The sequence below is a fragment of the Xyrauchen texanus genome, chromosome 19 (assembly GCF_025860055.1).
Source record: "Xyrauchen texanus isolate HMW12.3.18 chromosome 19, RBS_HiC_50CHRs, whole genome shotgun sequence".
NCBI classification, from domain to species: Eukaryota; Metazoa; Chordata; class Actinopteri; order Cypriniformes; family Catostomidae; genus Xyrauchen; species Xyrauchen texanus.
The window spans coordinates 7,974,552-8,001,473 of record NC_068294.1 but is presented as its reverse complement, the minus strand read 5'-3'; the positions used below and the strand labels follow the sequence as shown (position 1 = coordinate 8,001,473).

The following is a 26,922-nucleotide window of genomic DNA, read 5'->3' as shown; positions in this document are numbered from 1 at the left end:
TTTGCGGCTACACAGCCCCACATGCAGCAGGTTGCATGTTGTGACACATCTCGTAACCTTCTGTCGGCTCGGACCAGATGGGATAGCCTTCGCTGCCCTCACTCATCGATGAGCCTTTGGCGTCCATCATTCTGTCGCCTGTTTGTGGTTTGTCCCTCCTCAGACCACTGTTGGTAGGTACTCACCACTGCTGAGCGGGAGCACCCCACAAGCCTTGCCGTTTCAGAGATGATCTGACCCAGTTGTCTGGCCATAACAATTTGGCCCTTGTCAAAGTCGCTCGGGTCTTTCCTCCTGCCCATTTTTCCTGCATTCAACATGTTGACTACGAGAACTGATTGTTTAACATCTAATCTACCCAGACCTTGACATGTGACCTTGTTAAGAGATGATCAGTGTTATTCGCTTCATCTGTGAGTGATCATAATGTTTTGGCTCATCAGTGTGTATTGTTTCTGTACTTATAATCAACCATTTTAAATCGTTAGTTTTATATTTTTCCAAAGTTTTTAATTTTGTTATGTCATTTGCAATGCTTCATGGGATTGTAATTCATTCCCTCATTAAAGACAATCCTTTGTCTTTTTGTCCAATTTTCAAAAACTTATTTCTTCAAATTTAAGTATGTAATGATGTGATTCACCTCAAAGCTCTGCATCACTCGAGATACCATATCAGGGTTCAACATTTTAATATTTTTTTTAACAATCCAATCAGATGTCAACGTATAAAATCAAGTCGTGCCCCACTTTATTTCCCTTGAATATTTTGTTCACCAGGAATTATTTTACACCACAGAAATGAATGTTGCGAATGCCGTTCGTGTTTCTTTAAGACTCCCAAGAAGATTGTGTGACAGAACTGCAATGTCCAGCAATTCCCTAAAAACAAGAATGTCATGATGAAAGGGAAAAGTATAAAGAAAAAGAAACTGTATATGAGTGAGTCAGCTACAGAGAGAACACAAGCATAAAAAATTCAGTGAAATCATTTTCGGTATAATTGCCTTTGTTTTGCCTTTCATGACTGTAAGTCATAAACAGTGCACTCATGGATCTCAGTGGAAGTCGTTTGTTATGTTCTTTCAGGACATGCCAAAATGCCTTAATGAGAGTGTTGAGTGAGCTACCAGAGGATTTAGATTTAGTCAGTAATAGCATTTAATGACTGCTCTGTAAACTGGCAAGCAGGCATAAAACCCAGACAGACACTAAACAAGCGACTGGTTCACTGACAGTGCTATCGTGATTAATCTCGGCCATTGCTTCATCTGTTCATTATGCTCAGCAGGACAGATGAAAACAAGCAGGAACCACAGTTCGCTTTGGATATCATTGAGAGTGTCTGGTTCCGTCTTACGGCAGAACTTGTGTACATGTGTGTGCCCAGAGGAACATTTTATTGCTCATAGGTTACTTCTTCAAAGGAGACTTAAAGACCCCATGACATTGGTTGACGTGCTCAGTTTTCTTTCCTGTCCTGACATATTTCCTTTAAAACAGGAAGTCGATATGATGAGTGGACAGCTTGCAGGACTCGTCCGTTTCTTAAAAATAGGCGATAGCCTTTACTTTAGGTCACAGTTGAGAACCTTGATTTGCTACTTGCTAGTTGGTTGCTGGTGGTATTAGAGGGAGGGACATTCTAAGCATTTGTCAGGACAAAAATCAGTAACATTTTACATTAATGTTCCCTTTGTTAAGGGTTTATAAAGGGGTTTATTAATTAATAATAAGTCATTAGCGCATTATAAATCACTGATATGTGGTTATAACAACACTCAAAAAAACCCAAATAGTGAGCCTGTAAAGCCTAGATGTCATAATAATGACTTGTTTTGAGTATGGAAAATTTGAATCAAATTAGTAAAAATAAATTAATCTTGATGAGTATTTAGAACTTTCTCTATCTTGTGAGTTCACACAACTGATACCTTTTTAGTCACCTGAATTGTTATTTGAGTTTAATGAACTCGTCTCTAAATTTACCCATTCAATTTACCCATTTAACCCAGAAATTAAATTTAACTGAAACTGGGCAGGGGATTTCTATTTCCCAGCATGCTTTGCATGGCACTCAACAGGAAGAGCAAATGTTAAAAGTAAGTTTAATATAAAGTGTCTTTTTCCATTATGATGAAGAGTGGAGCTTGAGCTTAGGTTGAGGACAGTTACAATGTAAGATTGTTCTACAGTATAATGCTTTACTTGTTGAGTAATCAAAGCATAGTGTTTGCCATGAGCATGCATACAGCATGCTAGCATTCACTGTACTGGCTAGTTCTAACTAGTTAGGTTGCCTCTGCTTGAAGTTTGTTTAAGTTCAGCCACTTTTAAAGTCAAGTGCTATTAAAATGTATGAGTTAAGGCCTTTCAACACCAAACTCAATGCGATTATGAGAGGCGGATTGTCGGCGAATGGACATTTCCCATAGAAAGCTACGCAATTGTTCGCCATTAGCGTGTTCAAGACTTTGCAATAGACAAGCAATTTTACCTCGGTATGGAAGGTGACTCAATGCACCTTTGAGCTGGTCCACAATTCACAGAAATAGTTTAATAAGATCTGATCATTTTTAAAGAGGATGCAAGACAAATGCAAATTAAATAGACATCTAAACTGCTGTTTCAGGATTTCTTCCTCGAGTTCCTTCAGCGTTTAATGTTGTTGATCAAAAAATCTTTCTAGTTCTGGTAACTGCAACGGCTTCTGATACGTGATCTAAAGCTTATATATATATTATATATCAGGGTGTTTCCTCGCTGGGCGGAGAAAATAAAATCGACAAATCGAAAAAAGATTTGATTTGTCGCTGTGTTATTGGGTGAGAATGGCTCGTTTGGAATCTATTGTTTCGATTCGAAATGTTAAATGTGGCGAGAAATCGCGCTGAACATTCACGTTAGGTGTGCAAAGGCCTTTAGCCTACTCGATATTTCTAGTTAAGAGCATTTAATATGCATGTGTTGGTTACAATCTAAATCTGAAAGTTCAATTAACTTAAACGTGGGGGTATATTAACTAAAAAAAGGTATGTAAATGATTGCCACAATTGTTTGGAGTTCTACTAACTTATTAGGGTTTACTGTGTGTTATAAATGCTTAATAACCCTTCTTCAACATTAGTACCTTTAAAATTTTACGGTATTGTAAAATTGACACATATGAAGCATTCCTTAATGAGTTACTAACATTACAACATAAAGTTAATAAATGTACTTAAAGTTCAGCATGGTTTAATGGCCATCAGGCTTTATTAAACAATTTATGATGTGAATGAGCATGAAGATCTGAAAAGTGTTTCTGCAAAGGATTTTAGGTAACTAGATCTAGGTAAATTGGGATAGCACTCAGAGTAGCACTATTGTTTTTACATCAATGTGACAAGAAAAGTGACAACACAAGTGAGTTAAGACATTACAGTAATTAATATAAACACAAAAATGAAATAATCCCCCCATTTAATCTCACTATAATACTCTATTTTACTGCATTATGACATAAATCAAGAATTAAATCATTTGAATGATTTTATTAATGGAAGTATGAATAAATGTATTTATTAAGCATTTATAACATGCAAGATAAATGCGGCAAGTATTGCATGAAAGCTGCCCTTTTATTCATGATGCTATAACTGCATATAAATGAATTATTATGCATTTATAAATGACATATTAGTCATTAACTAATCCCTTTGTAAACCCTTAACAAAGGGAACATTAATGTACAGTGTTACCACTAAATATGTGTAGTGCAAGACGAGTCATCATTATATTTGGTTTGTTTCCTCAGAAGAGAAAGATTGTATATTTCAACTTTTGGGAGTTCACAAGTATACAAATGGCTTCAAAGCTAATAGACATGGACTAAATGCAACAACACACAATTTTGATCTCATGGATCTTTAGATGAGGTGAAATGTGATATTTCTGCCCCAATAATGTCACCAATGAATTGCAAACAAAAATAATGATTGTTTTCAAACAGGTTTCCCCCATCTGCCATTGGTCAGACCAACAGAGAGCCCCATCCCAAACTAACACCATTCAAATTCCTCTGAAATATTTTCTTATTGAAATCATTGACTTTTGGCTGTAGCATCTAGGTGAATTTGAGCCTTATTTTGGGTTGAGACATTGTGGAGATCTCTTCTGAAACTCTAGAGGAGACACATTACTTTGGTTGTTTTGTTAGGAGAAAAATGTTAGAAGCAGGAGACTTTAAAAGAACAGGGAAACGTCTTGATTTGCTGTGCTTTTAATTCCATTGCCGTCTAGGAGAAACAATTGAGATGTCAAAGATAATCAATGCCTGCATATAGAGTAAGCAAAAGTGTGTGTGCTTGTCTTTTAGGTTTTTGCCTAATTTGTGGGGACCAAATGTCTGTTCTTTGTGTGTTTGCTCATGGGCAACAGAGATTAGGGTATGCCAGTGAATGACGTCAGTTGGACCATCAAGGCACGACTGCAACATTGATTGATTTTGCACCCACATTACCACCCGATGGCTTATTAATATTAGATCTTATGAAACAGGATGATGGATTCCCACAGCAACTCATCAAGAGCTGTTGTAAATGCTGACTAATCCCAGGCTTCTTCGAGAACAAAACTCGTCATGCGATTGAGTGCAGCACAGGGCACGCCCGGGCCGGTCTTATCGACAGTCTCAGAAATGAGTGCTTTTAAAGCACAGCATATGAAAATGTCAAGTGTGCTTCTCTTGTGCGGCGCACATCAAAAATGTCTTATGCAGAATAAGCAGATGTAAAATAGGGAATGTAGCACACTTGGTGTGGCATCTCTGTAGATTGAATTGTGATGTATGTGTCAATTTGAACAAGAGTTTGAGTGTGTAGCACATCTCTCCTCAATAAATGGAACAATTTGAGGTATCAGTAATGTCCGTAGCACAAATGGCTGCGCTAAAATGTAATACTTAGTGTAAGGGGTTTGTTCAAATCATCTTGGCATGCAAGGTCTCCAGGGTTCTAAAATACAAATAGACTCGTCCTTATTTTAACTTCTTTGATCCAGACCACCGAAAATGTGAAATGACACTTTCAGCCAATGCACAAATCATAAACACTGTCCTCTTCTTTTAAGTTCTGCAAGAGCTACAGGATCAGTGATGTCAGTTATTGTGAATCAAAGAAATATCATATAATCCCTGTAATTTGATTATCTGCGGTGCCGTTAATTAGGCGTAATGATGTGGTACTGGCACAGATTGGTGAACTTAATTAATCCCTAACAATCCAGTGTCTATCTGCTTTTACAAGATTGTATTGTGTGTTACAGGTTATGATGACATTGAGACGTCCCCATATGAAGACATTGAACTGGAACTGGTGAGAAACACGGAAACATCAAAACTGGCTTCAATAATTTCAGGTACAGCACACGCATTGGTGAAATGATGGAATAAGATGTGTTTTCCTCCACAGCTCAATGCACTGTGATGATGGACGCAGTGTGATGTTTGCATGTTGGTGTTTGATGGGGTTTTCCTTGTTGTGTTTCTATTGTATTTCTATCTGAAATTAGAAAGGCCTACTGGCTTATAGAGTGGCCCCAAAACATATTTGGACACTTTAAGCCACACTAATCCATTGCATTTGACAACAAAATATCAAACCGAGTGGCATGTGCAAACAAATGATGCTAGAGTATTCAGAGTTGCCATTTTTGCAGTTACTTTTAACCAACTGGTCCATTAACTGCATTAATATTTTGATAACCATAAAGTGTCCATTTTCAACAGTATATCTTATCATATAAAGCATAACCAGCCTCTTTTTATGAAATGTTTTGCTTGAAAAGTGTTCACGTGTTCTTTTTCTTCAACCCATGTGCTGTTAATAAATCTCTCGTATTGCATATATTATCCCAAGATATTGCATTAGATCATTTTGTCAACTTCTTTTTCAGTAATTAAGACAGCTATTATACTTATTGTTTGAGCATATTGATAGGATTCAAAAATAAAAATATATAATAAATTAATAACCACTCGCTTGATCTAAACAAAATATGTGTCAATTTAAAGCTTAGAATCTGGACAATGCACACAGGTCCTACATCCTACAAATTCCTGAAGAATTATTTTTAATTTGCTGACAAATTTGAACTGTTTTGTTCTCATCATTTGCCAATTTGTTTTCACAACAATTATTTTCAGTGTTTGTACAAAACATTAAAAAGATGAGATAGCCATGTGTTATATATCGTTGGAAAGGTCTTAATTAGTGAAATGCAATGAGCAAATTTGTTTCACTCTGAGGCCAATCTGCAGTGATTTTTAGTGTATTTTCTGTGACACACATAAATATAGTAAACAGGAGTGTCTTTTCGTCACATTTTTCCATATTACTCCCTGAAACATACATATATCATAGACAATGACATATTGTAATTGCAGCAGACTATCCTGATTCAAATGAGCCCAAACACAACATAATGAGTAAATCATGAAATATTCCTCAAAAGTTGTACATGGAAAGATGATGCACAAAAGGGCGTTCAACACACGTTGTGTTTGTTTGTGTGTGTGTGTGTGTGTGTGTGTGTGTGTGTGCACATGTCCAAGGACTTTGTGTGTGCAAACACACATCCACATATGTGCTCATCTAAAGGATTGGGATGCTTCTGTATTTTGTAGTCTAGTTTCCAATGGCCAGTCATTTTAGACCAGAAACACCACAGGTGTAACAAAGTGAAATAAAACCCATACAATTTTAAGAAAATGATCGGTCAGTTTTGAACGGAACACAACATAAGGGTTATTATAAATGCCACTTGGCTTCATATTTTGTAACATTATGACATTCATACATTTTAAGTGTCCTTACATGTTAAACCTAACAAATTCACTTTTGTGAAATGTTTTGCATCTGCTAACTTTCTTTAAAAAAATGCTAATAAATAGTTGTGGTCTGATATTTTATCTGATGCATTTAGATTTATACAGTATAGCCTAAGTGTCCTGTTATTAAAGGGTAACTAAACCCTAAACCAACTTTTTTTAGTTAATGATCTGTAAGCATGGGGCTTTATTAGTACTGGTAATTGATTCAAGTAATTTTTTTGACATTTGTGTATAAAGTGTTTTAATTCTACAATATATGGTGTAAAAACGTCTGAGTGCTGCCCTCTTCAGGTTGAACAGTGGCTACTGCAGTTGAATTTTCCTATTGGCTGTTGCGGTACTTCGTGACATAAGCGGTGACAGCTGACGTAAGCAGGTTCCAGCTCACCACGCCAGATTCATGTACATGTCGTCTTGCGACCGTGTGAGGAATAATAATAACATAGAGTCTGACAGCAGCTGTCAATTAATCCGTCACTACGAGTCTCAGGTGCCCATCCCCCCCCCGCTCAGCCCCGCACTCGGTTCCCTCTATCCCCGCCGGGGTCTGCCCACTTTTCCTGCATTTTCAAATATTTATAGTGGGTGGAGTCAGACTCTGAGCAGGTGTTTAGTTACCCTTTAATAAACCCCTTTGTTATTAAGTTATGTAATTAAATGTTTCTGTTGGTTATATACACTTAATTTATTTCTAAAAATATATTGGTTTTTGGTTCTTTGTAACAATTTTGGTTCACCAAAGAACCCTCTTCTAAATCAAAACCGTTAAATTCAAGAAACTAAACCATTTTTTGTAGTAAAGGGTTCTTTGGAAATGAAAAAAGTGATGTATAATGGTTGCTGGGTTTACTAGAGTACACCAATACAAGGATCTATCAATTAACTAAAGAAAGAAAAAACAAAAGAATAAAAAGGTCAAAAGGTCATGTCCTCACTAATTCGTTTTCATTTGGAAACATATTGATTTTGCTATGTTTATGCCTGTCATCCACACTAGAATAGAGCTTTCATACTCCGCAAATGGAGACTTTCTAAAGACCTTATTCACAGTACCGCCATATTTGATTTTGAAAGTGAGTGAAAATGAGACTGTGAGGGATAGACATACAGTCTCTTCAATGACATTCACTGTATAAAGCCACATTAAGGTCTAAGATCACATCTAATTTCCACAACTTGTGTTTTATAGAGTTTGTTGTCTACTGATATTTTTGTGGAAAGATGCTTTTTCAATGTTTTGTCCACGGAATGATCCACACCAACTTAAACAACAGTACAACCCATTAAAAAGATGGTAAGTCTATCCCTCACAGCCTCATTTTCATCCATGTCAAGAATCAAACATGGCACTACAGTTAATCAGGTCCACAATTGTTTGAAAAATGATGACTTTACGAAGTGTTCAAACTGGATGTGCTCTAAAGAATAAAACGCTCTTTGTGGAACTTTAAAAGGTTTACTCTCTCTTTTTCTCGTTCTCAGTGTCGTCTCTTCCTCTGACGGATCAGAACCAGTGTCTCAAAGCAGCTCAGGACTGTGGCTTGTATGAGAAGTGCGGTTCCTTGCGTTCTGAGTATGCGTTGGCTTGTACTAAGATCATACCGGGCACAAACCACTGTAACAGGCACAAATGTCACCGCGCTCTACGGAGGTTCCTGGAGCGCGTTCCAGAGGAATACAGCTTTGGTGTCTTGTTTTGTCCCTGCTCAGACACTCTATGTGGGGAGAGGAGAAGGAAGACCATCGTCCCCTCCTGCTCCTACGAAGAACGAGACGGACAACCCAACTGCCTCCATCTGGAGAGCTACTGTCTCAAAGACAACCTGTGCAGGTGAGATACGTGTTTCTTTCTGTGTTGATGTCAGTTTCACACTTTAAAAGAACAATACAAAACTAAAAGTCACTTTAGCAATACTTTTGAATTGCAGATCGATGAGCGCACTTGAATATCCACCACATGATCATAATTATAACTTGATCTCATGGAAATTACATGACTGTGGCGACATTTTTGCAAAATGATACTACATGGCTGATAATCTGCTGTTTTACTTGTGATTTGTGTGAAATTGAATAAAAGTTGTTGTTGTGGCACCTCTAGTGTTCATTTCAACAGTAAAGTGCTTCGTTATGTACAACGAGCCCTGTAAATTCCCCGTAAATCATTTTGCAAAAATGTTGGTATGGGATCTTTATGGGTTGTGTACCTTCCATTTGTAAACTCAGGATTTCCTTAAGCCTGACTTTCCAAGTTGGGTGTGTGTGAATTCAAAAATGTTTGCGGTGGCAGACTTTTATTCTATAAACATGCACTAAACAGACAGCTTTCACTGTTGCTCACCGTCTGGCATTATGTATATCAGCATCTTCAGCTGAACGCTTTTAAATGCGCACTCCTCCCATGAATGTCAAAGGGGGAGAATAGGGTGACGGATGCTGTGAATAGGGCTCCCCTGGGAGTTATTGGCCCCAGGGCTTCAGTCCGTGTAAGCCCATGCATTAATGCACCCCTGTGGTTGAGCCAATGTTAAAAAGCTCTAATAAAGCTTCATGTGTTTATTGTTCTAACCTCTATTTAATTCTGATGATCACTTGAATGAACATCATATAGTCATGGATTATGACTTGCAAAGGCCCTGGGGCCAATTGTTTGGGTTTTTTGTTCATGCTCAAAAGGGTTTTAAAATGGGGGGGGTCACCAAACCTGGGCAGTCAATGGCCCCCCTGGTAGTCAAGGGCCCCTGGGCAATGGCCCCATTGGCCCCGATCGGTAATAAGTCCCTGCATATAGAACTTACAACTTCAAAATTAACATAGGAACTTCTCTGAACGACTTGAAGGCAACATTACTTTGATAGGTTGCCTGTGTGAACTAAAAATGACTTTTGCAGCAGCTGGTTAAAGGTAATGTTTTTGGGGGGCTTAATTGTTCAAATACATTTTGTGGCCTCCATACATGTGTATGTAGAGCAGGAGTTCCCAACCTTTTACTTGAAATCCCCCCTTATATTTTAAGTAACCTTACAATAACTATTCACAATACCTTCAAAACTTATTTAAGAATTTTTATAAGAAAAGTGCAAGTGATTTGTATTGATTGGAGCTGTCAATCAATTTTTTTTGTCAATTAAGTAATCTAATTTATCTCAATTAATTGCATAGAATATTACATATTTACTGGGAAAGGCCTCCAAATAAAGGTAATTTAGAATATAATAATTAAAATGAATATAAAATAGAATAAATATTATTATTGAGATAATTGAAATACAGTACATCATGTACATACATTTTTGATGGCAACAGACAAGTAAAGCATTTAAACAATATAAAAATAGCTTTAAAGTACAAATATTGTTTGCTTTATTTACATAATATAAACAAATAAAATATATAATGTGTATAGAAAATATATTAATGTATAATTTATATATTTGTATTAAAATATGTCATTATAACTTCTTTATTTAATTCAGCATTGGCGTGTCTATCACAATCATGTGAACCTCCGGTTTCATAACCCTGACGTAGTGTATTACAACAACAACTGTATAAACCACAAAGTATAAAAGTGCATGGCTTGGAGCAACTCACCATAAAAGACCAAATTATAAATCAGGAAAATCAGATCTCACATTCTGATCCTGCATTCTGTATGTATTTCCCCTGTCAGAATATGAGGTACGTATTCTGTTCTAATCATGCCCGTGTCAATATTAAAATTTGTTTGGTGTGTCAGGTCGAGACTGGCTGATTTCCAGCAGAACTGTCAACCGTCTTCTCTCTCCCCCTCTGGCTGTCTCCGGGAAAGTGGAGCCGTGTGTCTTAAGGCCTACGCTGGACTCATCGGTGAGAAACCACCTCAGATGACCTTGAAAAATGGCCGAAACTTAATGAAGAGTATAAAAAACACCAATCGATTCATCACAGTAAATTTTTAATGACAATAGTTTCTGCATCCTGGTGGAGTGAGTGCACTAAAACAGTAAATGGTCAAGCGGTTGACCATAGTGGTTTGGGATCAACTTCATTTTGTGTTTCACTTAAAATAAATTGTTTTCCCAAAAATGAAGATTCTGTCATCATTTACTCACCTCATGTCCTTCTGAGTTCCATTGTAAAATGACAGCATAGGGTGTTGTAACCACGATGATGAGTAAATAATGAGAGAATGTTTTGGGTGAACTATTCCTTTAAGACAGTGTGACATCAGACAGTTGAATTAAATTTGCAGGACAAAGCTGAGATAATATAATTAAACTGGAGGTGAGTGGAAAGACCACACTGGTTAAAGTTTCTCCCAAATGGGTGTTCAGGCTAACTGGCATGACATCTTTTCGTTGGGCTCTCTCTCATCCTATCTTTCTTTCTCCATCCCTCCCTTTGCAGGCACCATCATGACTCCAAACTATGTGAGTAACAGCAGTACAGAGGTGTCGCAATGGTGTAATTGTGAAGGCAGCGGGAACCAGTGGCAGGACTGCCTGCGTATCCTGCACATGTTCAACAGCAACACCTGCCTGCGTGAGTACGAGAATATAATTTACAGATTAGCATAAAGTCAACAGGAGATCAACATGTTTACTTTCTTAATGCATGTTCCTGGTATTAAAATATTTTTCAACCACTTGCCTTCAACCAAAATTACATTTGATGGAAATTTGTCATGAAATTGAAATATCATCGCTGCAAACAAGGTGATTTGCATGTATTTTGTGTAAATGCACCCCATGACCACAAAAATAATAAATTATATTTTGTTCAAAGGCAATTATGCTTATATTTAGGACTATTGTGCCTTTATTTTGATGACAATTGTACACATTTCCCTCCCAATTTGGGGTGAAATGTTACCAGGACATTTTTGTTAGATTCCACCTTTTATGTTCTAGATCATAATCCTGTCTTTTCCTCTGCTTTGGAAGTAAAAACGTACAGTACTGCAATCTAAAATGTACCCCGTCTCTTTACCTGACAGGTAATGCAATTGATAGCCTGGGAAGCTCCACCCCTCGTCCAGTCGAGAGCACGCCCTTTCCTCCTCCTCGCCCCTCCCCCCAGGTCCAGCGTTATGAGCTGAACATAAACCTGCTGCCTGAACCCAACACAGTGAGTCCTAAACACATTTCATAAAAATACTACCAAAAAAATAGTCTTAATTTGCATTACACTTTAGATTTCCTTGGGCAACTAGCTTCATCAGAAAGACATGCTAGTCAATTAGCACCACCATGTTTTGATGGCAAACAACATGGCTGTGTTGGTCCACTACCTAGACCAGCACCAAACCAGCACTAACCTGATTGTAAATTCAGTGCTTGAAACAAACAGGATTTAAATTCTTGTTGTGGTTCGGCCTTGTGGCAAATTTTTTCCCTTTGCTACATCAACTACGTAAAACATATCAACCGGCTCATCTGACTGCACCAAGAGCTGACGGGCCGAACAAACCCGCAGTCCTGCCACTTTTAGCATACTGATGGATCTCAGGAAGAGACCTGAACCTCTTAATGCGCAGCTGATCATGTCACTGCGGAAACACACGGTCACACGCCATCGCCCCTGCAGTCGCTACAGTAAGCACAAAAACCCTTGTTCAGAATTCCTCCCAGTGCATTTCGTTTGGTTTTCTGTGTGTGTGTGGTGGGATGTGTCTAATCTTCCTCGCTAATTTACTGCATTGATTTTGGGTTAGACGCAGGGGTCATCAACATGTATGTACACGGACAAATGTGTCCGTGGCATGATTAGCATATGTTCATGGCAAAACTATGTATAGGAAAAGTATAATTAAAAATGATAATGCTTGGTAAAGTTATTTCTGACTAATTAGCATCATTGTATGTCTATCTATATCTATAAGAGAATTTTAAGGTTGCACTATATTGCGTGAGTTCTCAGGGTTCAGATCCCGAGCTTTAATCAAACGAGACATTTATTTCCAGATAGTTTCTCTAGCTAGCTATCTGTGAAATTTCAGCCAAAATGTTAGTGAAATGCACTTTTAATCCATTAGGTGATAAAATAGTTTTATTGTTTTTGTGAGAGGAAATGGGTCAATCGGGAAAAACAGATGGCATGTTTTCTGCTGAACAGGAGCAGCTTGCTAAAAAAACTAAGTAGGCAAGAATGGTGGAAAGTTAACCTCACGTCTAGTTTTGTTAGCCAAGGGAAAGTTGAACATGACCAAATTACCTCACATAAGTATATGGACTTTTACCATTTACCACAAGGGATACCTTCAAAGAAATTGCAATATCGACCCCAAATTCACACTTCCGTTCTGGTAATATCACTGAAAATATCAATTTTGTATGTTTCAATGCTAAAAATGGCATTTTAACCAAAATGTCTGTCACCCATTGACATTATAGTGATGACCCCTGGTTGGACACATTTTAGAAAAAGGGAGTGAACACTGATCTCTCATAGCATCTCATCTATGTGATGAATAAGAGTTTTAGTTTTTGTTAATGCAATGTCTCTTTACCGCCTTTTAAAAAGAACCATCTCTTCCATCAAATCAATGGGCTTAAAGGTCATGACCCTTTGACATAAAGGTCTATCCTTTGACTTCTACACGGATGGCCTTGTTTTGATGACCTAGCTGGTCTTTGTCATACTTTAAAATAATATTTTCCTGGATTACATGTTGTCATGTTTTTAATACACAAATGTCACATGTATCTAAACTTCTAAAGAGATCACTGTAGGATCGGAATCCAACAGCTTGAACTGCCACATTCAATTCATTCAGAAATAATCACAGAACTCCCAGGCCCCGAAGAACACAATCATGGTGAGGAATTAAATCTCTATCGATTGGCTCTTCCCTTTAGTCAGATTATATTGTGCTTTGTAATGAGGGTGTCAGCTTTATTTTCCTTTCATTATGGCCGACCGGCAAAGTTTAACTGACTCAATAAGTCTTAGTAGGCAGCTTCACCGAATTAGTTCTTTCATTTGTCGTCAATCCTGTGGCAGCCTGGTCTCATGAACGTTACGTGACCATGGCAAAATTTTAGCAAAACGGAATTACAAATTTACTCACCCTTATGCCATCCTGGATGGTTATGACTTTCTTTCTTCAGCAGACCACAAATTAAGATTTTTAGAAGAATATTTCAATATGTATGTCATTAGAATCCAAGTAAATGGGTGCTAAAATGTTGAAGTTCCAAAAATTACATAGGTCAGCATAAAAGTAAACAATATGACTTCAGAAGTGATTTGATAGGTGTGGGTGTGAAACAGATATATATTTGTCATTTTTACTATAAATTCTCCTCTGTGCTCCACCTTAACTTTCACATTCTTCGTTTTTGGTTATTCACATTTTTTATGCATACGCCCCCTACTGGCAGGACCTTGTAACTTACAGGACTTAAAGGATCTGCTGCTTATGTCTTGGCGTCAGAAACCACAGGACACCATTAGAGATCTTTAAAATCCCAGGAGATAAGCAGTTAAAGAAATACTCAAACCAGCCCATCTGGCACCAACAATCATGCCACAGTCCAAATCACCGATATCACATTTTTCCCCATTCTGATGGTTGATGTGAACATTAAATCCTGACCCATATGTACATGATTTTATGCACTGCTAACACATGTTTGGCTGATTAGATAATCGCATGGATTGTTGGTGCCAGACATACTGGTTTGAGTATTTCTGTAACTGCTGATCTCCTGGGATTTTCACACAAAGCATTCTCTAGAATTTACTTAGAATGGGGCCAAAAACAAAAAACATCCAGTGAGGGGCAAATCTGTGGATGGAAATGCCTTGGTGATGAGAGAGGTCAACAGAGAATGGCCAGACCGATTTGAACTGACAAAGTACTGATCTTCTGGGAGTAACTCAGATAACCGCTCTGTACAGTTGTGGTGAGACGAATATAATCTCAGAGTGCTATTCTGAGATGCAGGTTGGTGCAGTTTTGGCGGCACGAGGGGGACCTACACAATATTAGGCATGTGGTTTTAATGTCGTGGCTGATCGGTGTATATGGTATATATAGTATTTGTTGTGATTCTGCACACCTGGCCCCTAATCAGGCTAATCAAGCCTCAGAGAGGGATAAAGGCCGACTGGAGTGCGTGAGAGAGAGAGATTTACAGACAGCTGTCCGACACCATTGTGTGTTTGTATTTTTGTTTAAGTTAATAATTAAAATATTATTTATATCGTCAAGCCGGTTCTCGCCTCCTCCTTTCCATTAATCCCTTTACATATATGTATATATATATATATATATATATATATATATATATATATATATACCCTGTATATACTGTACTGTATATTGGCATTATATCTTCCTATCAGCCACCTTGCTCTCTACATATCAGCATTGGCCATTAAGAAACCCATATTAGTCGATCAATAATTATAATTATAAAATATTTATTTGATCATAATACATGGCTACTTCAATGGCCGTCAATGGAGAATTATGCTTTTTATCAGTATAATGTATACTTAGGGCTTCCTAAAAGCTACAAAAAGTATCACTGGTGAAACATCTATTATAATCTTATGAACTATTTGCAATTTATGTTATTTGTTTATATGTTGCTTGCAAAAAAAATACAAATAAAAAAATAATCATACATTTGAGTTGCCATCTATGGAGACACATCCACCATTATAGGCTAACTGCCAAAGCTAACCAGCCAAACCTTGACCCTCTAGCCAAGTTAATAGCATTAGCATAATATCCCACCAGTGTCATTTCTAGATAGCCAGTCAGCCTTAAAGGCTTCAGGGAGTGACGGCATCCATGATACCAATGCTTACTTGACTATCTAATGCAAAATGGATTGTATATTTGCTACCCACATAAAATAGAACCAAATAATCCAGCTGTGTCCATAGGCGTCCTGACTTAATAATAAAATAGAAATTCTCTGATCTGTGTGTTTGTGTGTTTTCTCGTTTGGACGGCGTTCACATCCTCTGTTCTCACAGCACACCACATCATTCAGTTTAGAGATAATCTGGGCCTGCAGACAAAAAGGATTCAATTCAGTTTCTGCTGTCATTTATTTATTTCCTACACTCTCTCACTCACTTGTGTTCTCCTACAAATCTCTCCTCTCCAAATGCCCCTGTCTCTCCTGATCTGTCTCTCTTGTTGTGCTTCTCAGTCTTTCTCTCTCTCTCTCTCTCTCTCTCTCTCTCTGAAAGGATTAGCTAAAGGTGTTTGCAAGCAGCAGTGCATCAGTCAAACTTCATTAATATTAATGTATTTGTACCCATCTGTCTGTCTCTCTCACACACTCTCTTTTTCTCTTTCTCTTATAATCGTTTATTCCTAATCCCTCTCCCTCTCAATCTCTCCGTCGCTCCCACTGACAAATGCTCAAAATCCTACCGTTCCAACTTCCCAGAGGAAAGTTGTGTTGCTCTTTCATAGCTCAGGAGACTTCATAGCTCAGGAGACTCAGGAGATCTCAGTTATGATTCATTCAACTATCAACTTTGTCTCAGATGTTTCTCTTAAGGTCATTTTTGATAGTATACAATAACAGTAAAAGGTATACAACAAGATTTAAAAAACGTTTTTATTTTATTTTATCTACTTTTCTCCTAATTTGGAATGCCCAATTCCCACTACTTACTAGGTCCACGTGGTGGCGTGGTTACTCACCTAAATTCAGGTGGTGGAGGACAAGTCTCAGTTGCCTCCGCTTCGAGACAATCAGTCTGCACATCTTCTCACATTGCTTGCTGGACATGACACTGCGGAGACTCACAACATGTGGAGGCTCATACTACTCTCCGTGATCTACGCAAAACTTACCACACACCACTATTGGGCCAATTTGGTTGCTTAGGAGGCCTGATTGGAATCACTCAACACGGTCTGGATTAAAACTCGCGACTCCAGGGGTGGTAGTCAGCGTCATAACTCGCTAAGCTACCCAGGACCTGTTTCACTTTTAATTGCATATTTCACAATTCCAGTGGGTCAGAAGTTTACAAACACTAAGTTAACTATGCTGTCAAGCCTTGAGACAATCAGCCAATTAACTTCTGATTGGAGGTGTACTGAATTGGAGGTGTATCTGTGGATGTATTTTAATGCCTACTTTAAAACTCAGTGTCTCTTTGCTTAACATCATGGGAAAATCTAAAGAAATCAGCAGAAATAATAAATATTTGTGGACCTCCATAAGTCTGGTTCATCCTTTGGAGCAATTTCCAAATGCCTGAAGGTACCATGTTCATCTATACAAACATAGTACGCAAGTATAAACACCATGGGGCCACGCCGCCATGAAAGTGATGCATTCTGTCTTGTAGAGATGAATATAGTTTCGTGAGAAAAGAGGAAATCAATTCCAGAACAACAGCAAAGGACCTTGTGAAATTCTGGAGGAAACAGGTAGACAAGTATCTATATCCACAGTAAAACAAGTCCTATATCAACATAACCTGAAAGGCTGCTCAGCAAGGAAGAAGCCACTGCTCCAAAACTGCCATAAAAAAGCCAGGGACTACAGTTTGCAAGTGCACATGGGGACAAAGATCTTACTTTCAGAAATGTACTCTGGTCTGATGAAACAAAAAGTTAACTATTTGGCCACAATGACATCATTATGTTTAGAGGACAAAGCCGAAGAACACCATCCCAACCGTGAAGAATGGGGGTGGCAGCATCATGTTGTGGGGGTGCTTTGCTGCAGGAGGGACTGGTGCACTTTACAAAATAGATGCATCATGTGGAAGGAAAATTATGTGGATATATTGAAGCAATATCTCAAGATATCAGCCCAGAAATTAAAGCTCATCACAAATGGGTCTTCCAAATGGACAATGACCACAAGTATACCTCCAAAGTTGTTGCAAAATGGCTTAAGGACAACAAAGTCAAGGTATTTGAGTGGCCATCACAAAGTCCTGACCTCAATCTGATAGAACATTTGTGGGCAGAACTGAAAAAGCATGCACGAGCAAGGAGGCCTACAAACCTGACTCAGTTACAGAATGGGCCAAAATTCCAACAACTTATTGTGAGAAGCTTGTGGAAGGCTACCCAAAATGTTTGATCCATGTTAAATAAAGGCAATGCTACCAAATACTGACAAAGTGTATGTAAACTTCTGACCCACTGTGAATGTGATGAAAGAAATAAAAGCTTAAATATATAATTCTCTACTACTATTCTGACATTTCACATTCTTAAAATAAAGTAGTGAACCTAACTGAAGGGATCCTAACTTTTCTACGATTAAATGTCAGGAATTTTGAAAAACTGAGTTTAAATGTATTTGGCTATGATGTATGTAAACTTCTGACATCAACTGTATATATATATATATTAGGGCTGTCAATATATATTCCTTCTTGAAAGTGTTTTTAAATGTTAAATGTTTTTAAAACTTTTTTTGAAAATGTCATGATGGCCAATTAGGTTTGTAAAATGTCACTACTGTTTTAGACAGTAAAATGGAAGATTTAAATTGACAACAAATTTTAATACTGACTTTTAATCTCACAGTTATGACTTTATTTTTCATAGTTAAATAGTCGCAAGTGTGAGAAACAAAGATTTAAACTCACAACAAGTCACAAGTTCATTTGTTTACAAGTTTATAACTCACAATTATGAGGAAAAAGTCAAATTTGGAGCAATAATGTTAGACATAATTATAATTTTTTTAATCAAAGAACCATAATTCAATTGAAAAAAGTGAAAAAATAATGTATTACAAGCAGTATTACAAGTTTATTAACATTTAAGAAATATAACTATTTAAAACTAATAAGGACTTTTGTCTTTGATGATATATTTGCTAGTGTAATGAAAAAAACCCCTCTCTATGTAGAATATTTAATGTAATATGAATAGGCTACTATAAAACAAATATTATTTATTTAATATGAAAGAACAGCACAGAAAACAGCTGAAAATTGTTTGGAGTAGTTTATCTATAATTTGCTGAATAGGCTGTATTGTGTGAATATAGAAACATTTTAAGCACTAATTCACAAGATGCATTTTTGCTACGCTTACATCAGCTGTATCAAATTTACCAACGTTCATATGTATGGGGGATGTAATAATTTTTCTGATACTGTTCAGATGTCAGCTATTGTTATGTGTCATTTTTAGCCATATTTAATAAAAATAAAACATTATTTCATTGCTTCAAACAAATGTTGCAATTCTGCAGCGCTAGGTCTCTGAGGGTTAAACTTGGAAAGGAGAAAGTATTTAAACATTGAAAAAAATGACATCATTCACCATTAAGCCAAGATGTCATTTATCTCCATTTAATTGAATCACAGTCTAAGAGAAATAACTGAGACATTAAAAAACTGAGTCATACAACTTTCTCTAACACTCTCTCGATTGCTTTCTTTCCTAAAGGTGGTAGAAAGTGAAGAAGAGGAAGAAGAAGAAGAGGAGGAGGAAGAAGACGAAACCGCAGGAGGCTTCAACGTGATCCCTCCGTTCTCAGAGAAGGCGACAGTTACTAACCTGGGCTCCGAGGCTGACCGGGTCCACAGCCCAGCCTCAACCCTCTCCACCCCTCTCTTCCTGCTCTCAGTTGTGCTGCTGATTGCCCTCGGCTGGGGGTAGACACCCCGCTCACACACACACACTCTTACACACACATAAACACACAAACACACTGTACTAATGTACATACATCCAGACTCTAAGACCTCTTATAGATGGATGACAAGAACAACTTATTGGAGGGTGGAAGAGAGCAAAACAAGAGGAAAACTGTTCTATCCCTCTTTCCTTTTCATTCATTCTGTTTCTCCTTCTAGGGAAGAGGGTCTGCTATAGATATAGCTGCTTGCTCATTAGGGAATTACTTTCGGAATCTGATCCCCCACCTGAATCATTTGAATCACAAGTCACAACTCCTCGGACTAACTGGCGTTGATTACAGCCGATGCTAATCGAGTGATTTGATCGTACTTTGTATCTATTGTATAATGTCAGTGTGCTTCAGATATGAAATGAAAAAGTGGGTTAAACTAGGCAACATTGCTGTTTAAGACTCGCTACATGACTTTCCCTAAATGGCCAAACGTGTTCTGCACTGAAGCCTGCATTCAGAACCCCGCTGTGTTTATTGTTGCTGAACTTGTATGAAATGAGACAAAATATATGTGTATGTGTGTGTGTTCGTGTAAGTTTGATTTGCTTGACATCGCTGCTCGTTGACATCGGAGAAAATACTTGTCGAGCACAATTCCTGAATCTTTCATTTTTCACACCTCTATGTATCACAAGCCAGGTCACACACCTAATCACACATGCACACACACACGCGCGCGCCTCTGCCCTGCTGCAGAGCTGATCGCGCAGATGCAAGCGTTTTCATTTATTGCTCTATCTGTGATGTGTTTCATTTTCGACTCAGCGCAGACTGTGCACTCTAACCAGGGGCATAAATAGAACCGTGAACAGAAAAAAACATAAGTAATAAAGTCAAAACAAAGAAATAAACAAGCAAAATAAATAAATATATTGTCGAACAGCAGGTGTCGGAGTCCGGTCTGGGTTTAGAACTCGAGGGGAAAGAACAGGAAGTCATTTTCCAGCCGCCTGTCGCCCTTGTACCTTCTCTCGGTGCCTGTTGTTTTACTTTCACAGAGATAATGGCTTACAACACAAATTGTTTATCTTGTTGTGTGTTCACGGCAAAGAATTACTTGTGATGGGAAAGAAATAGAAATAGATCTTGGGGGGGAAAAAAACAAGAGAGACAGAGAGAGACTCAAACCCTCCAGAAAAAAGAAACATGCAGTCTGGAATCACGTGCTTTTACTCTTATAAATCCTTTGCTGACACTGATGCTTTTTTCTCAGTCTCGTTTCTTCTTGTCCCATCCTCTCTCCATTCGTTCTCGTGTATGTCCATGGAAGTAAAAGACAGAATCTCTGCTTCCCTCCAGAAGGGTTTTTCTTAGGGCACTTTCAAACTAGAGCCATGGTGCGGACCTGATGTTTGATGTCAGAGTTTGGTTTGTTTGGTGTGAAAGCTTTTTCCAAACTTTGCTGTGCACCACCAAACCACACCGAGTCCACTTAAAAGGTGGTATATTTCGTAACTGAAACGCAGCAGATTAGAAGCATAAGGCAGGTGTTTTAAGCAACCCGTCTATATATGCCACTGTGCTTTAAAGACAATTCATTTAAAGACGCAACTTTTACGAGAGGATTTCCATGCACTTCTTAGCACAACACATGTAGCTGTTAGCATATTAAATTAAAGCATTGCCAATGAAAATGTTAACATGTATATCCTTGTGCAATCTCGCATACACATCATCGCTATACGCAAATGCATAATTTAAATGAATTTAAATGGCTGATCTCAGTTCAGGAGAATCTGTGATGTCAGTAAAGGGTTCATCTTTTGACGCATCGAGTCATGAGACCAAACAACATGGCGTCGACCACAGCAGGGTTTGTCTTTTGGAGAAACGGCAATAAAACTATGTCTGGTGAGAAACCTAATAAACTTTTTACAGTGAAAACTGTTTGAGTCAAAAGATTAGAGTCTCTAGTTTCATCTGATATGTTTTTTATTTGTAATTTTAGCAATTTATCGCAAAGCGTCATGCTGCTAAACACAATGTACACTAATGTGTACTTTAGATCATTTTTTTCTTAGAAATCATACATTTATAGTGCATTTTCACATTGAGAATCAATGGGTTCATACAAAACCTGAAAAATGTTGCTTTCAGAGGCTTTATACAGAGTTAGGATGAAAATAAGATGCATTTCGAACTGCTCTGAGACCAGTGCAGACACACTGGAGGTTAAGTCATTCACTAAATAGGGAGCAAGGGAGCAAGTGCATTCACTCCTAAAATCCGGTCAAAAGTTCAGTTTCAGGCTGTAGATGATGTCTGAATCACTCAACATGGTTGGCAGACATGGGACAATGATAATCAGTACATAGATTAAAAATGTATAATGTGTAATTTTATTTGAACATGGTTTGCAGTGATTGGATGATGCTGGCCATTACTTTGAATCAGAATTAATTATGCTAATTTCTGATGTAATGTCTGTAACATCTCAAAAACATCAATAACCAACACTCCTGGAAACATAATAAACTATTTGATAAAAAAAATCTGAAAAATGTTACATTTGTGGACATCAATTTTTAGTAAAATTATATAGAAAATGCACACAGCAGTCACACTCGGGTCTCAGGAGGTTCAATTAAAGCAATGCCACTGAAAATGTCTGAAATTATATAATTATATTCATATAAATATAACAGAAATTGTTTAAGATGCCATGTCAGTTATTAATAGCCCAACTTTTAAAACATATTTCCAAACCAACATATTTTGTCTAATGACAACTCATAATTAGTACGAGATGGCGAAATTGTAAGAAATCATATGTAGGAAATGGAGTTGGCTTGTACAAAAACGTTCAACTTTTACTTCCATTGAGAAAAGTAAAAGAAACAACAAAAAATATTATTAAGAACTCAAAAATTAAACCTTAAATTTAACCATAAAGTCTAAAGCCCGATACAATTGACAGTGACCTCTGGCGACTAGATGTGGGCGTGACTAGTTACTTAAGAAAGTTAATAAAAGTTAATAAAAGTAAAAATGTATGCAAATGAGGAACAACATTTGGGAGCGACAACCAATAAACCAATCAGGCAGCTATTTTTCTATGTAAACAAGCGGCATACAAGTCCAGCTCCTATCTACTTAAATGGGGAAAGACCAAATTGTCAAAAACGGTTGATCAAGATTATGACCAAAGAACACATTTCAAATCAGCAGTAAAATCTGATAATCTGAAAATCTGATACATTGTGCTTCTTTAGCTCAGTTTACAGCTAATGCTCATACACCTTCTTGAATTGATTGACAGCCGATGTCTGTATCTAAATGGTGATTGGCTCTATTACTTGTAAGGCGGGACTTCCTATCTACATCCATTGAACGTTTGGTGTTCAGTTTCTCTCATTCATTTTAATAGAAGTGGCCCATCTCTGCAAAATAGTCTAGCGATTTCACTGTTATATGGTTCGTCTGCAGCAACATTTATGGATATATTATTAAAAAATGTTGCCTGGAAAAGAAATTATCAGCAGTCTGAGTGAGTTTGATTCCTACACTGATAGATTGTTCATCTTGTTAATGATGTGATGCAATGAGCACTGCTGCAGTTCATATTAAAACACTCTCCACTGCATAATGTTCATTTTTGGCAGCAAGAAAACGGATTCCTTTACAAATTAGAATGATATCTTAATTTTACTGGCAATATTTCTCGTTTTTGAGGCATTCCATTTCAGATTTTTAAGAGAAATGGCCACCAGACGAGCAGGCTACAATGTTAGCGCAAAAGCAGTAAGAACGCCCACTAGCGACTTCACAGTACAGGGACTGGAGACATAAAGCGATAAGGTGGCTCCATGTGTGTACAGGGCTTAACCCCTATCCAAACAGTAAACCTAACCATTTTTTAAATAGTAAACAAACTTTTGTGTGCAGTGGATGAAAGAAATTGTGGTTTGGAATGGGACGGAGAAAGGTATTACAGGTTATTGACATACCTGTACATCAGTCATTTGTATTGCATACATATGGAATAAGTAACCAAAGTCATTGGTTCACAGAAGTTTCCTTCCTTAAAATAAAGTGTTGGATTGGAGGCTAGCTCAAATTTGATACCTGTATTGTATCAGTTAGTTATTCTGTTTGCTGATTGATTGGTCTCTATGTGAATAAAAGTCATACCTTTTCTTATGTACCAAGTCATACGATATCTTCAGATTTCACCATCTCTTACAAATTATTACAAGTTGTGATGAGACTGTTGGTTTTGAGCGTGTTGTATACGTATGCAACCGCAGCTGACTGTACTAAATATATCACAAAGCAGTTGAAGTTCACGTGTCGTATACGTTCGTACGGACGCCGTTATAAGAGTTTAGTTTGATATAGACCATACCAGACGTAAAGACACATGGAAATATGAATTATGTGGACTAGGTGAGATATTCGCCTCCCTCCTCCTCCTCTCCAGATGAAAATAAATCTTAGCTAAAGTGCTCATATCTCATCTTGCATTCACATGAAGCACCTTAGATTACACTGACACGACTTTAATCAGTTTGTGAACTGATCTATTATGCTGAAGAACGTAGAGGGGAACGCTCTGGTTGAACAGACGTCATGCTTTTCAACATCTTCTCCTCCGTGGCAAGGTCAGCGAGGCATGCAGCATGCCCGTTCAATCAGTAGGGTTAATTAAGAGAAGAAACGCGCTCGCCACTGGACTGATGCGCCTGTCAAAATAGCGGGCAGCCTTTATGATGGCTGTTGTTATTTTTTAATTGTTATCGGGGACCAGTGTCGTTCGCCCAGCCATAACAGAGGGAGGCAGAGAATGAGTGACAACGGAGGAGGAAAGGCAAGGCATGGATGTCAGTAATTCACATTAAAAATGTTCTGAATAATATAAGCCGCACATTAAATAAATACACACTGCAGGAATGTTTGGAGAGTAAGAGAAAAAGGGGGGAATTCACTAAGAATGAATTGCGTCTGGTAAAAGCGGCAGTTATTTTCATGCGCTGTCTGCGCTGCTTTAGCACCTAATTCACTAAAGGAATTATGCAGATCAGGCAACAGCGCACACACCCACAAAATTGTTGCACTGGAAATTCAGATCTTGCAGGCCAATTCTGAATGCAGCAGACCACCATAATCTGACACACACTGCCAGGACTGTACAGTATCACCTGAATCATCTCTCAAACATGCCGAAAGTGCACCTGACTCAGGTTATAATGCTCTTCTCCATTATTTGATCTTTATTTAATACATTTCTACTAATATACTCAAAAGAAAATGTACACAAACTCTTTTAAATAAAATTAATTTTAACGCATGCTTTCACCTGGCGGTAATAGTGCGATGTAAATTAAACCAGGCAATTTTTGTTAGTGAAGCTCAATCTATAATGAGCCTAATTTACATAGAAAGAAGGCGTGTTGGCACGGAAAGGAATGACAATTAATTAATTTACATACTCATGACACAGCACAAATTCAGAGCTGACTGCACCTGCTTAAACTAGATTGCGGGTTGTTAGTGAATAAGATGCGCTGAATTACCACACGCTAAAGATGCATAACTATTTAGTTAATGGTAATGGAACTGCTTTCCACATGTTTGACAGACCTTAATTACAAATTAATTAAACATAACGAGTAAAATCCATAAGGTACGCTACCTTTAAAGTACACTCAGTTTAGGATTTATCCTACATAAATAAGGTGTGTGACCTCTTTATGATGAAATTTCGCCAATTTCATCATCTTCAGTTGATGTTTGACTCCTCTGAAAGACTTTCTTGTGACGCTCCACACTACAGTTCAGTATGTGGTGGTAATTCAACAAAAGCTGGATTGCCAACCACCAAAAACATCACAAGAAGAAACACTTTCATGCTATTGACAGCACTACTGTATGAATCATGAAAAATCATTCAACTAAATAGTACATAAATAAACAGCAATGATGTCAGAGTTGTTGTTGTGTTCAGTTGATTGTACTGCATTGTCAGTGTTGTCTTGTTCGGTACACATCGATGTTAAATTAGCCAGATAGCTAGCTGCTAGCTAGTGGCTACCAAGCCTCATTGCCAGTTTCCATGCCTGCTAATACTTCCTAACAGGCTTATGTCATGACTGGGATTCAGTTAAAGCTTGTTATCTGCTTGCGTTTTTAGCAACACGTACCTAATCCGATTGTCTAGGTGTAGAACACAGGCTAAATACAGAAAATGACTAAAAAGTTCATCATCGATATAGAAAATATGCCCCCGATACATATTGATAATGTTTTATCACCCTGCCCTAATTTGAAGTATATTATCTCACACCACAGGCCATGTCAACTTTCCAAAATTATTTTATGTCAGCTAGCATGCTTATTGGAGATTTGTGTTTTTAGCTTAGCATGCTAATGTCAAACTCTATAGAGTGCAACAGTGCCTGCCCACTTTTTTTCTCCATTGGGATTTCATAAAATCCTTCATAAAAACATTTGTAAGCCATGAACCAAACCAACCAACCAGCTTTGAGGTGAATCACTACATTACAAACTTTGAAATTATTTATTTTTTTAAATATGTTGAAATAACGCAGACCGAAAGCTTCTGAAGAGCACACGGCAAGTCTGGCTTTGAAGTTTTATAAGTTATTGTTAAAAAATAAGTCGCCTATAGAACAAAATGTATGGGATTTTATTTCTGGAACCATTCCGTTGCGCTCTGTTGGAATCAATTTTGTATTGAGCAATATTTAAATAGTTGCTGCAAAGTTGCTGTCTATCAAGCTCTATACAAATCAGACATTTCATTTCATTTAGGAAGCTGCCTTAGAAGACAGCTGTCTATGTAGGCATTAGACAACAAGACAGCTCTCTAGGTTTTGGAACAGAGCAATAGAGACAGGGCCCACACTAAATTAGCCGTAGCAATTTTCGCAGTTTATGTTTATTTGTGTGTGCGGCATTACAACCACGTTTTGGCACATACACAGATTTTCTTAATATAAATCTGCCGTTTCCTCCACATCCATCTGTGCCCGTGTGTACACAGGAGAAACCTGCCACCGCAAATAGTCTCCGCAGAGTGCCAGATTGCAGGGAGCATAAGAATGGCAAAGAGATAAACACACAATAAGGGATAAAGTGATGGAGAAAGTGGAGGAGAGCAAGAGTATGGGTTAGAGAAAAAAGCACCCTAGTGAGAGAGCTGGTAGCTTGATGGAGCGAGAGAGGGGGGATTGCATGACGGCGAAACACAGGAAAGAGAGAGAGACAGAGAGAGAGAGTAGTTTACCCTGTAGGCTCATAGCTTTATTATTATAGTATGCGAACACTGATTTATTTGGCGGCTGCAGGCACTCGCACTGAAACTCATTTCAGCGGTTCTGATGTTGACTCTCTCTCTCTCTCTCCTCTGGCTCTGCATTGGAGCGCACTGGACTGTATGCCACTGTTTTTCATCCCACAATGC

At 37.8% G+C, this 26,922-nt stretch overlaps 1 protein-coding gene across 1 annotated transcript in view; it reads left to right on the top strand.

Annotated features, from left to right (window-relative positions):
* Nucleotides 1–25,710, top strand: part of LOC127659468 (GDNF family receptor alpha-4-like) — a 37,909-nt gene extending 12,199 nt beyond the window's left edge. The window contains exons 3-8 of the mRNA XM_052149311.1: nt 5,304–5,396; nt 8,353–8,701; nt 10,610–10,719; nt 11,260–11,394; nt 11,849–11,979; nt 19,253–25,710. Coding sequence (XP_052005271.1) covers nt 5,304–5,396; nt 8,353–8,701; nt 10,610–10,719; nt 11,260–11,394; nt 11,849–11,979; nt 19,253–19,465 — 1,031 coding nt within the window. The 3' untranslated portion in view covers nt 19,466–25,710. The remainder of the gene's footprint in view (nt 1–5,303; nt 5,397–8,352; nt 8,702–10,609; nt 10,720–11,259; nt 11,395–11,848; nt 11,980–19,252) is intronic.
* The last annotated feature ends 1,212 nt before the right edge of the window (nt 25,711–26,922 follow it).